Source organism: Caretta caretta, chromosome 11 (genome assembly GCF_965140235.1).
Source record: "Caretta caretta isolate rCarCar2 chromosome 11, rCarCar1.hap1, whole genome shotgun sequence".
Lineage (NCBI taxonomy): Eukaryota > Metazoa > Chordata > Testudines > Cheloniidae > Caretta > Caretta caretta.
Window position 1 is genome coordinate 48,100,088 of NC_134216.1, and position 13,183 is coordinate 48,113,270.

Genomic DNA, 13,183 nt, shown 5'->3' on the forward strand with positions numbered 1-13,183 from the left:
TATGCCTACTCATGTTACAATCACACCTCCACTTGCAGTGAAGACATACTCTCAAGGAGCTCACTCTATTTAGTTTATCAAAGATAATATTAAAGGATGACTTGATCAAAGTCTATAAGCACTTAAATAGGGAACAGAAATTTGATTACAGGGTTTTTCAATCTAGCAGACAAAGGTACAAGATCCAGTGGCTGAAAGTTGAAGCTGGACAAATTCAAACTAGAAATAAGACACATTTTTAATAGTGAAGGTAGTTAACCAATGGAACAACTTACCACTGGTTGTATTGGATTCTCCATTGCTGGATATTTTAAAATCTGGAGTAGACTTTCTCAAACGTGCTCTAGTTCAAGCACAACTACTGGTCTTGAAACAGAGATTAATTCACAGAAGTTCTATGGCTTGTGTCATGCAGGTCAGACTAGAAAATGACTTATGGTTCTTCTAGCCCTAAAATCTATAAAGCATTTCTAATGTAACTTTTGCTCTTGAACCAAGGTTTTGCTTCAACTTCAGTGCTAATTCTAGTCACTTTGGATTTTTGGGGTGGTGGGGGGATGGGAGATACAAAAATAAATACTGAACTTAGCTATTTCTAATTAACACTCTGTGAATAAAAGCATTTCTGAAGGAAATGTAGGGTTTGAAGCACCAGTTCAAGTCCAAGTTTTGGACTCCTGATAAAATGTATCCTTTACCAGGCACTTGACGCCAGACTGATTTTATAGCAGAGAGAAAACATGCCTTGTTTTCCCCTTCTCTTGTACACCACACCCCAGATTTGCTCCAGTTAGCTCCCCTTTTCCCTGGAGGGTAAAATTGAGTCCTGAAGTTGAAAATGAAAGTGGTTTACAGTCTTCTATTTCAGAGTAGCAGCCGTGTTAGTCTGTATTCGCAAAAAGAAAAGGAGTACTTGTGGCACCTTAGAGACTAACAAATTTAGTCTTCTATTTGGCTCCCACAATCCAGAAGCAAGTGCTATTTCTCAATTAAAATAGGGTGAAATATAATTTACAATCTGTAGCTGGTGAAAAGTCTTTTTCCAACTTCCATACTACTGTTCTGAGCAAGGGATTTTGTTTTTAAATACTATAAAGTATTGTGGTGTTAAATACAGCTTACTTTGGGAGGGGAGGGTATTTTTTAGTTGACACTGATTGATGAATTTTATATAGTATAATATATTTATTAGCCAGGATCCTTACGATAAATGTATTGCAAATCTATTAATAAGTAAATAAAAAGCAGAGTTATCGCCTGCTTATCAGCTTTGTATGAGAAATGTACATGTTGAAGGGCAAACTCCATATCAGCTAGGCAAATGATGGATAACCATGGGGACTGCTGTTGCCCTTTAATGAATCAAAGCATACGTCTGCTATACGGATTTTCAATGAGGAACACAACAAAAATCACTGCTGGCTAAAGTCACTGTAAACAGAAAACCAGGAACTATCATCTACTCTCCCATTGCTGGATCTTCCTAGATGATATGCTGTTTAAAAACTGCATGTGTAAGAGGCTTAACATAACCAAAGTTATAAAGACAAAGCTTCTAGAGTCAAATTAATGACATACCAAAATATAGAAAGGTCTGATGTTTCCACCAGCATCTCCACCAAGGAATCTACCATTTTTGTGTGGAAAATAATTGTGTTCATCATCTTTCCAAGTTCTCTGTGGTCTGCAAGACTAAGTGAAGCCTTAGACACACTGGTGTAGGCCTGTAAGGACATAACAGAGTAAGGACAATAGTTTAATAACATTAAGATTTTTATATCTATAATTAACTCAGTCAAATAATGTGGATATGTAGTTGTATATAAGTTATTAAACATCTCTTCAGCCCAACGCAATTTTAAAGAGTGGCTGAAGCACGTATATTACCCATGCTTTTTAAAAATATCAAAGCTTGGAGTAAATCCCTGTCTTCATCCCACATCCCTTTTCTTTTTTTTTTTAAATTTAGAACCCACACCACTTTACAATCAAATTTCCATATGAAGGGGTTGCCATCATCTCCTGTTTGAAGGCATGGTATGACAGCAACACAGGGGGTAAAGTTTCTGGACCAAGCAGTACTGTCACAGCAGAGCACAGAATGTTCCCGCAGAGCTACTGCTAAGCTACCATCTCAGAGCCAAAAGTATCCTTCCGCTTCTCTGCCTCTTCCCTTAAACAAATCAGACTTTTTGGAGAGGAAAGTGTAGACTGAGAGAAGATATCAAGTTGTACAGGAAAAAGAGCATGGGCCAAGAAGTCCGGAAGCGGTGTGTGGATGGAAACCAAGAATGAATTGGAGGTTAAGTGCATAGGTGTAGTTTGACTTCTATGTTTGGAGGGGCAAGGGGGGAGGTAAGGTTCAGCAGGGTAGAGATTCAAGTGCAGGGGGCTCAACAGGGGAGTCTGGGTGCGTGGGTTGATGTGGGGGGTCTGGGTGCAGGGGGCTCAGGGGGGGGGTCTGGATGCAAGGGTGTTGGGTGGATGGGGGGGGTAAGCTCCCCATACAGTGACCTTCCCGCTGCAGCTGAGGAGTGATGGGGGCATGAAGCAGGGGAGGGATGCGGTGCTTCATGCAGCCAGGGAGGCTCCTGGGGGTGGGTCTGACCCGGCCCCAGCTGTTCCAAGGGAAGAGGAAGTCCCGTCCTCCCAACCATGCCCCAGCAGCTGAGCCAGACGCAGAATTCCAATTCCCACAGGAGTCATTCACTCTGTCACTCACCTGGGCTGTACACTGCACAGACGCTTGGGCAGCAGTTCAGCCGCCTGCCTCTCCTAGGTCGCAGCTTTCCTGCCCTTCCCAACACAGCCCATGAGGGAGAAACTGACCTGCTACCAAACGACACCTGGCTGACCCCCTCCACATTCCTCTGTGCCTCCCATTAGGCTGAGGAGGTGCGGGACGAGCAGCAACTCCAGGTGCTCTGTGCCTGGTCAGTTTCCCCACATGGGCTGTGTGGTGAGTCAACAGGAGCTGCTCCCTGCCCTCCCCTTATACAGCCCACGTGGGCACAGTGACCGGGAGGCACAGAATGTCACTGTGTCGCCCTGCCTCCTCAACATTCCTCCATGGGGAGGAAGCAGGACTAAGGGAGAAATCTGAGCATCCCCCTGACCCCACCCACTCATCAGCTCTGAGATGTATCTAGGATGGGGGAGGGGTGCCCCTCTATGTCCCCACAATCTCCACCCATGGGTAGGTGAGACTATAGTATGGGCAATTGGTTCAAGATAGGCTTTGTCTTTACTGCAAAAAAAGGGTGTGTGTTATATAGCATAACTAACGTACATTAGCTATCTCACAGTAAATTCCTAGTGGACATAAGACACTGATGGTAGTTCATTCCGATGTGAATTTGAGTCTTGTAATGACTGGAACCTATCCTTGGGCAGATTATTTTTTTTCTGATTTGGAGTTGATCCGGGCTCCTGTTAACTATCATCTGCAATTTGCATAAGTGATTTTTTCCTAGCTTATTAGGCAGCCCAGCTAGATGTACAGGGATACAGCATATTCAAGGCTCGTTGCTGCCTCCTGCAGTAATCTGCCTCTGATCAGCCAGGCATCTAAGTATGGGCAGACATGGATGAAATGATGAAGGCAAGTGTTACTATCCTGAATCTGAGGAGGCATATATCTGTTCAGTCTTCTGAGTCTAGGATAGGACAAAGATTCCCCTTTCTCTTCGGAATAAGGAATTACTGGGAATAAAACCCTCTCCTTCTGTATTACTCTACACAGGAGCTGTAGAGAAGTTTGCAAAGTATTGCATTTTTTTTTTTTTAAAGGCTTGTGAGGGGGTCCCTGAAGAGGGATCGGAAAGGGAGGTGAGTAGTCAGGAGGGTGTACAAATGAATGGGATAACTACAGGTGATGACATCCAATATCCACTTGTCTGAGGTGATACTGGACCTAGCCTGATTGAATGAGGCAAGGTGGCTCCTAAAGGGTTATATCCGGCAAACAATCCTGATAGTTATTTTTTTCTCAATTCAAATAATTTTAATAGATTATAGTAAATCTCTTACTAAACCTTCACACAGGTTGTCAATTTCAAATTTAATTTTATACAGGTTTATTTTTAAAAATATATCTGTATGTAATTTAAAATTTAAAAACATTAAATTTAATTTTTTAAACATTATCGATTTGTATTCGCCCTGAATCAGAAAAATTGCGAACTATGGCCATTAACAATGGGGATGAGTCTGGCCCGAGTTGGGCAGGGTTTAAACCCTGATAGTTTGCAGTCTGCCATGGTGGGAGGCCCAAGGCATCTACCCCTGCTATAAATACTGGAAACTGAATGAAGGGGGTGGGAGGTTTTTTTTTTGGGGGGGGGGGGGGGAGAAGAGGAGAAAATGGGGAAATTTACAAATCAAAAATAAGGAGGGTGAAGACAAATTTGCTTCACCAAACAGTTTGGAAACTGGTTATAAGCTGGCCATCAGGAAGTTTAGACCTGAAATTAGACGAAGGTTTCTAACCATCAGAGGAGTGAATTTCTGGAACAGTCTTCCAACGGGAGAAGTGGAGGCAAAAAAGTCATATCTGGCTTCAAGACTAAGCTTGATAAGTTTGTGGAGGTTATGGTATGATGGGATAGCCTAATTTTGGCAATTAATTGATCTTTGACTATTAGCGGTAAATATGTCCAATGGCCTATGATGGGATGGGATCTGAGTTATTACAGAGAATTCTTTCCTGGGTATCTGACTGGTGAGTCTTGCCCACATGCTCAGGGTTCAGCTGATTGCCATATTTGGGGTCGGGAAGGAATTTTCCTCCAGGGCTGATTGGAAGTGGCCCTGGGCGGGTTTTCGCCTTCCTCTGCAGTGTGGGGCACGGGTCACTTGCTGGAGGATTCTCTGCACCTTGAAGTCTTTAAACCACGATTTGGGGACTTCAATAGCTCAGACATAGGTTAGGGGTTTGTTGCAGGAGTGGGTGGGTGGGATTCTGTGGCCTGCTTTGTGCAGAAGGTCGGACTAGAAGATCATAATGGTCCCTTATGACCTTAAAGTCTATAAGTCTGAAGCTCCATAGGAGTAGCAGGTCAGATGCTTGCTGGGTTTTGTCTCGTTGCTACAGGTGGTAAATCCCAACTCCTCCTCAGGGAGGAGTTGCAGTCAAATTGCCCTTTATGTCTTAGCACTAAAAGACACAGGTTGCATGCACAGCCCTGATGGACGCTGCAATTCAAAAAAGCCCACTTCGCACACATCAAGAACCTCTCTCTCCTACTAACTATACATGTTCTTTTGCAGATGTAGGGAAAGAGTAGATATGAGGAAGAGCTGGACCCAATTCTGCCAGCAGTCCCTGACTGAAGATGTTCAAAAAATCAGAGAGGCTCAACCTCACTCCCTGCTCTCAATGCATGGGCATAAGCCAGCAGGTTCCTGGGCTAGTAGGCTCTGCAAAACCAATCTCTTGCATGTGATAAGAATCTGAACAACGTCCATTTGAAAGCCTGCTTATTAGTAGAAGAGGGAACATCTCAGCCAAAACAGTATCTCAGCTTAGTCTTTGGACAGTGCTTGGTTAATTCTAGGAATGCTGCTCTTTCCCGATGTTATTAGCATATCACCTGTAGATCCTGCCTTCAGTCAAGAAGTGGAGATAGGAGCTAGAAATGGAACAGTGGATCAAAGCATTAATACCAAGATTGGTTTGTGCTGAATAGCAGTCCTGAAGAAATTACAATCTGAAGGCAGGAGTGAATATGACAACAAAACACAACACAGAATGCTTCATGGCGTAACACTTTCCAAAGTTTCTGAAAGAGCAGAAGGAAGAATCCAGCCATACATTTTATTGCAAGGTCACTCCAGGTGCATGTGGTACTGTGAGGTGAGGAGACAATGTGAAATCAGAAAAGAAGCTTGAACAGGCATATAGGAAGAGATGGAAGCAGAAATGTAAGAAATGGGTGGAGGCCTGAACAGCTTTGAAGAAGCAAAAAAGCAGCTTGACTCTGCAAAGACTGAAGAGGATGGGAGACAATCATCCTCTCCTGCATCTCCAGCTATTAAATGAATTTTACAGTTTTAAATCCCAATTAGGATTCTACTATAAGTTTCCCATTTTAAAAAAGCATAGGTGGGCCAAAAGGGACCCAAGACAAGGCTAGTTCACTCCAAATTTAACCTGATAATTTTTCCTGCATTTGTTGTGTATGTAATTCTTGATGTATAGCATTTAAATAAATGCTTAAATTCACTCCTTAAAAACAAAAAGACATCAGCAGGATAGTACTCATGAACAGTCTTCTAACAACATATCAGTGACTGATGGATGGAAAACAAATGAGTAGCAAAAAAGATTTCAGTTTTGTGCTTCTAAATGGTAGCTATAATCAGAGTTTTAAAAAAAAGGTCTAAAAGCTCTGACAAATGTCATGTACTTTCCTTTTTAACATGCTAGTAGTGATAGTCCAACTCTGTTGAAGACAATGGCAGAACTCCCATGAAGTTCAGTGGGGACAGGATTTCAACTTAGATGTTTTATGGAAAATTTGATATTAGGATATTAGGCTTTAGGAAAATCTGCCTATTTAATCACCATACCCAATAAAATCTCTAATCACTCTTTTCTGCTTTCCATTTTAACTCTATAAATATAGTCTAATCTCAGCACAGTAAAATAAGAAATGGTAAATTCTGCTTTGTTTTTGCTATTGTTATAAAGTACACAATGATTACTATAAGTAAGATATGAGAAACATTAACTTTCTTTATTTTTCAGTTTGCGCAGCCCACAGCACTTTTTGAATCATAAGCCGTGTGTTTGTGTGTATTTTCTTGCAGCAATTGGAGAGACACTGTAAAACGTAGAAAAATGATTAAATAAAAATTGGCAAGGAAATTCAGGAACAGGTGTAATAACAATCTAACTTTTAAAAAAATGATTAGATTTCAAGTTGTCAGTGCCCCCTTTAGCAGACAATATTATAGTTACTCTCTTTCTTCATATCAGCAAAGGGTGAGTTACAAAGCAGGATTTACAGTATGCCTGTATGAAATTCATGTTTTACAGAAAAGTGCTGAAAAAATGCAAGGCAAGAATTATCTGTCATCAATGGCTGACAAGTTATTATTACTTATATTAGCTTCCATTTATATTTAAAAATAGATGGTACCCTTCCATTTAATGCACTACAGGAGAAGAGTCTGATATGTAATGGTATTCAGATTTATGCTTAATTTTAACTAATAACAAAATCTAGGGTTTTTTCCCCCGCTAATAACCAATTTTTGTTGAAAGTGAAATATTTTTTTAAATAGGAGTTTTCTTATTTCTATCACAACAAAGAGTTCATTTGAGGATCTAATACCTCAGATTTGGCTACTAATGTTCTGTTGAAGAGACCTTCCAGTTCTTTTTAAAACAAATATTGCTGCAGCTCCCTGCAATTACAATCAGAATGTGTTACTCTGCTACTGTTGCAGATGTTACATGCGAGGAAGTTAATTTAAGAATTTCAGACACATTACATCTGTAGCCAAAGATTTCCTGGGCCCAAATCCAAAAAGATCTTTGAGAATGTGTTTTATTTGTGAAAAACAGTTACATTAAAAGGGAGATCAGGTTTTTCCAATCCTGTCTTTACAGCTTCTTTGCACAGCTGAGGAAAACCAGGCACTTTATGCTATCTTAAAAATACTTTCCCAGAAAGATGACTGGCCTGCCACTTGACAATCTGGAATTTTGCTTTTCTTTCCAATAAAACACTCAAGAACAGGAATATTATTTTGAATATTATTCTCTTAATATTTGGAAGTCTACAGTGATTTTGTTTCAGAGTAGCAGCCCAAAACCCATGTTTATGCCAAATTTCATTCTACCTATCTCAATATTCTTCCATGTCAACAATGCACAGTATTTTTCGCTTTCTTCCTTAATTGGTTGCGTGGTATGGCAATGTGATGCTTAAACAGATGTCACATTTCAGGCAAAGGAAAGCTCTACCTATGCAAAATTTGTATTTCAATTTACATTTGTAAAAGTAATTTGGGGTCTACTACAATTAAGGGTGTAATAAAAGACAATGAAAAGTACGGCCATACATTGGCAAGTGACTATGTATAAACAGCAGTCATTCAACAGATTTGTTTCACTGTGTGTAGTCAGAATTGCATCTACTTACTCTACAAACATAAATAAGTTTTAATTATTTTTTAATCCTGTTAGCACTGCAGGGCCAATATTACTGGGACTGAGCGCGCTGTATTCTATTTTGGTTCAAGCACCAGATTTGTTAACTAAGTTCTAATGGTAGGGCTAAATTCTGCCATTAGTTACATCTGTGCAGACTCATAAGAGAAAAGTTGTACAAGTGTAAATAAGATCAGAAGGTAACTTGAGGAATCTGTATTACTGGTGATAATGCAAGAGCCAGAAAAAACAACTTTCAGATCCAGGGTTGAATTTCCAGTACTGACATTTATTTGGCTCGGGGGGGGGGGGGGGGGGGGGGGGGAGGAGGGAAGGAGTTTGGAACTAAGGAACCTTTGAAACAAACACAGAAGACAATGACATGTTTAGAGCCACTTTTCAGAGAACAATCACACTCTAAGCTTCCCTTATATTTTACTGACGTGAAAACCACTAAGACAATACTAGATATGCTATTTATATTGATTATCTCAAATGCAATCAATGATCAATCTAATGGAATATAATACAGTTATATACAACGACACCTTGTTAATATAGCTGGCCATGCAATAGCATGAAGTATTTAGACACTTGAGCATTTAATTTTTTAATTCTCAGTTAAAAACCTTATGATTTTCTTTCTGATCTGTAATAAATTTTATTTTGTAGCAGTATATTAAGTTGTCCCTCCTTTCAATATCCGTCACTCACTTGCAAGTTAAACACAGTTAAACAGGCAATAATAGATAATTTAAAAACAAGTAATTCCTTACAACATACATGCAGAAGTACATACATTTAAAACTTACCTGCAATCTAAACCAATCTAATCTCATTCCTCTGAAGTCAAACACCTCTCCATCTTCAACTGCATCAGAAAAAAACACAGACTAAAATAAAATCTTTAAAAAGTAAATATGAACACAAAAATTCAATAATTTTTCTAAGGACAATTTTAATACCAAGGTTCTTAATGTACACTTCCTTTAGGACAGAGGTGGGGAAACTACGGTCCGCGGGACTGTCCTGCCCAGCCCCTGAGCTCCCGGCAGGGAAGGTTAGCCTCGGCCCCTCCCCTGCAGCCTCAGCTCGTCACGCCGCCAGCTGGCCTGCCACTCCTGCCAGACAGTGCGGCAGACTCCAGCCAGGTGGCAGGGCTGCAAGCTCCTGCTGCTCTGAGTAGCACGGTAAGGGAGCGGGGGGGTTGAACAAGGGGCAGGGAGTCTCAGGGGGCAGTCAGGGGATAGCGAGCAGGGGGTGGCTAGGGACCGACGGTCAGGGGACTGGGAACAGGGGCAGTTGGATAGGCGTGGGAGTCCCAGGGGGCCTGTCAAGGGGTGGGGGTGTGGATAGGGGTCGGGGCAGTCAGGGGACAGGGAGGGTTGGATAGGAGGTGAAGGTCCGGGAGGGGGGCGGTGGTTAGAGGGAGGTGGTCCCAGGAGGGGGCAGTCATGGGACAAGGAGAGGAGGGGGGCATTGGATGGGTCAGGGGTTCTGAGGGGGGCAGTCACGGAGCAGGCAGTGGGAGGGGTCGGATAGGGGACGGGGGCCAGGCTGTTTGGGGAGGCACAGCCTTCCCTACCTGGCCCTCCATACAGTTTAGCAACCCCGATGTGGCCCTCGGGCCAAAAAGTTTGCCCACGCCTGCTTTAGGAGAATAAGGTTAGATTTGGTCTGATAATTTACTTAAAATTATTCCAACCCAGCGTATATGATCATGCGAATAAAACTGACTTTGAGTGGATAAGCATTTATATGTATGAGTTATGAATAACACTTACTTTAAATGAAAAAGTGGGACTACTACCAGAAAAACTAACAGTTTTGTCAAAGTCGCAGCTACAAAGGCTTGTGTGTCTATCCTAAGCCTGGTAAATGTATGATAAGGACCACATAGCTGCTTTGCAGACCTCTTCCTCACAGCCTAACAGGTGAAGTTGCCTCTCAAGGAATGGACTCTGGTCCCCTCAGAGTAAGAAAAGCAATAATACAATACACTGTTACCCTAGATTGTGCGCACCGACAATGGTAACTAAAGATTAAACATAAGGAGTCCCTTAGGTTAACATGCCTATCAGAAATTGAATTTATAGTAGTCTAATTTGACATACCACTACATGACATTGCTCTAATATGCCCACTGCGTAATAAAGATGTTCTGCCCACTGTGCATTTTACAGAGAAGACCAAGTAATTTTGAATACTTTCAACGCTCTATTATCCCACTGTTTTTCTTCCTCCTCTTTCACTTAATCACTGATGCTGTGTTGCGGCATTCCAAATTCTGTGAACTGAAATCAGTGGAACACCATGACAATGTATGTGCAGCAGCAATGAAAGTGCATTTTGCCTGATTTAAGTGTTTCACTCCTGCTTAAGATTCCAGGTACACTCTTTCCCATTTATAGCTGGGCCAGCAACAGCAATGTGAAACTTACTTGAATACTAATTTCTGAAAATCAGAGATCAGGATTCCTTCCAATAAATTTCCCTTTGCTGAATGCGCACTGATGCATCAAGCAGATGGGGCTGCACAAGACAACAGGAAGCAAACAGGAGGAAGAAGAATGGAGAGTAGCAGCCACCATACAGAATGGGATTAAGAGAAAAGATCTCTGATCCTAAAACACCAGAAAGCCTGAGCTTCAAAGTAATAGAGACTAAGCTCTAGTCCACTTTTGCTTGAGCTCTTCATCTGAACAGACTTACCTTGTTTCACACTCAGGGAAGTCATAGTGTTTACAAAGGAGGACATGATGATTGATTCATCTTCAGGGCACACTGAAAGATTCTAAAACAATGGAAACACATTAATGGCTTCACAGAAACAATACCAAGAATAATCAAGTCCACAAATTTAATAAATACACACCAGAGTGGCTTTTTTTAAAAACTTCTTCTTAAAAAGTTAACTTTAAGAACAAGAAAACAGTATCTCTAGAGGAAGCCTTAGTTTAGAAGACTGGCGCAAGTGGTTCTGGAACGAATAAACTTTTCCAAACTGTCCTCAGCCAGTGATGAGAAAAAAATATTACAATCCCTATGTAGCTGCAAATGAATTTAAGCAATACTTTAGTAAACAGTGCACTGTTATGAGCATTCTAGGTAAAGCCTCCACTCTCTACAGCCTAGTCATTCAGGCAATAGTCACTACACACTTTTCTGTTCCTAGTATTTTGCTGATCTAGATGGACACCTGACCTCTCTGCATGCAAAAGTTAGACCAGGCAAGCTGCAAGACAGACTATTAAACACATGACCACACTAGCTCACCACCTTGCTTCCCATTAAATCCTACTTCAACTATGATTTCCATATCTAACAGTTCATGAACCGACAGTTAGATATGATTTATACCATTTGTTTTCAACCTGGGGGTCCACAGACATCTAACATTTCCAAAGGGGTCCACACCTCCATTTGAAATTTTGTAGGGGTCCTCAAACAAAAAAGGTCAAAAACCACTAATTTATACCATTTGGAAGATGAGATATGAAGATTTCAGAAAATATAAAAAGTACTGTTTCACAGAGATAGCAGTTGTTGTAAACACAGACCATATTGCAATGGAAGACTACGTATATAAAAATTACTGTTTTGGTTAATTCTGATTATGATCAATATTCTTGGATTTTCAGACATGGAGTTTCAAAAGATACTGGATCTCACCACTTAATCACTTCAACCTATCACTGTGTTTTTGGTATTGGTCAAGGACTAAAAGCAGTTAGCTCCAGGACTCAACCCGGTATTATGATCATTTCCTCATTTCATGGTTCATCTTAATGTACATTTGTACAAAGAGCTCAGAGGTCATTTACTGTGTCTAGGAAATCATCTCTCAGGGTTCACTGATGTCAAATTCAGAAAAAATGTAATTTATACCATCACTTCGGAGCATGTAATTATGAAGAAATAAGAGTACAACTTTTATAGTTATAACTTTTCCAGATAATAGATAAGGATGATTTGATGACAGGTGAAACATATATAAGCAGCAAAAAGCAAGTATTTAATTGCTAGAAGGATTTAAATCATTCCAAATCAGTGTAACTCCAAGTATTCACTTAGTTTTAAATAACAATTTAAAAAGAATTAAAATGTAAACAACTGTGGACAGTTGTTATTGTTTTACAGTATTAAGTTCAATAATTAAAACAGAATTTACACCACTTATAATAATTAGGTTGAATATCTACAATCTAATTAAATAAGAAATGAATGCACTCATGTGGACAGAAGTACAGATTAGCAAAATGTGAGCTCCCTCTACTGGTCACACAAGAGTAAAGTCTAAATACACTATAGATCACCATTCCATACCTTGGTCATCCTCTAGGTGCAGAAAATAATTTGGCTAATATTGTGTTAATCATACTAATTTCCAGTTGCTTTGAGCTTTAAAAACAAAACAGTTTTCACAAGATACCAATTCTATTCCTGGCAAGTTATTTTACATAAACTCAAAACTTGTCTGCTTTGCCTGCTGCTATGGAAATATCATTTGCTGAATATCAGCATATTTAATACTATCCAAAAGGTCCTGGCCTTCAAGAATCACATAGTGAAGTCTGATTGAGAGCTCTGTTGCTTAGCCTGCCCATGCCCCAGGCAATGATGAGTTAAAAGTCACTTTCCAAATAAATAAATAAATAAATATTAGTTAGTGGCTTTCTTGATCTGAGAGTTTTGAGCCATCCATGCTCTACCACTCTGGTTTGCAGCCATGGCCGCTGGTATTTTAGGTATAGCTACTCTGACAAAATAAATGGAATTTTCTTGTGATATCTCTGCATTCTCTGCCCTACTGGCCTGTCCCAAGCAGGAAAAGGTGCCTTACAGGCAAGAGATATGACACTAGTGAAGAACCTCATCACCAGTCAGTTACATATATTTCAACAAACTCCTGTTGAGCAGACGGGAGAACTTGAAGCAGCTACCTTGAAGCACTGAACCTCTCTATTTCTACCCTTTCAGGAGCTAGTGAAGACAGGGACTTTACTTGGGAGATGATGTGCCCAG

General features: G+C 40.6%; 1 protein-coding gene across 5 annotated transcripts in view; it reads right to left on the reverse strand.

Moving 5' to 3' along the window:
* Window positions 1-13,183, reverse strand: part of NCKAP1 (NCK associated protein 1) — a 115,341-nt gene that overhangs the window by 41,099 nt on the left and 61,059 nt on the right. For all 5 annotated transcript variants that reach the window (XM_048868890.2, XM_048868888.2, XM_048868887.2 and 2 more), the window contains 3 exons: window positions 10,871-10,952; window positions 8,971-9,029; window positions 1,579-1,724 (listed from right to left, as the gene is read on the reverse strand). In XM_048868890.2, the coding sequence (XP_048724847.1) occupies window positions 1,579-1,724; window positions 8,971-9,029; window positions 10,871-10,952 (287 nt within the window). The remainder of the gene's footprint in view (window positions 1-1,578; window positions 1,725-8,970; window positions 9,030-10,870; window positions 10,953-13,183) is intronic.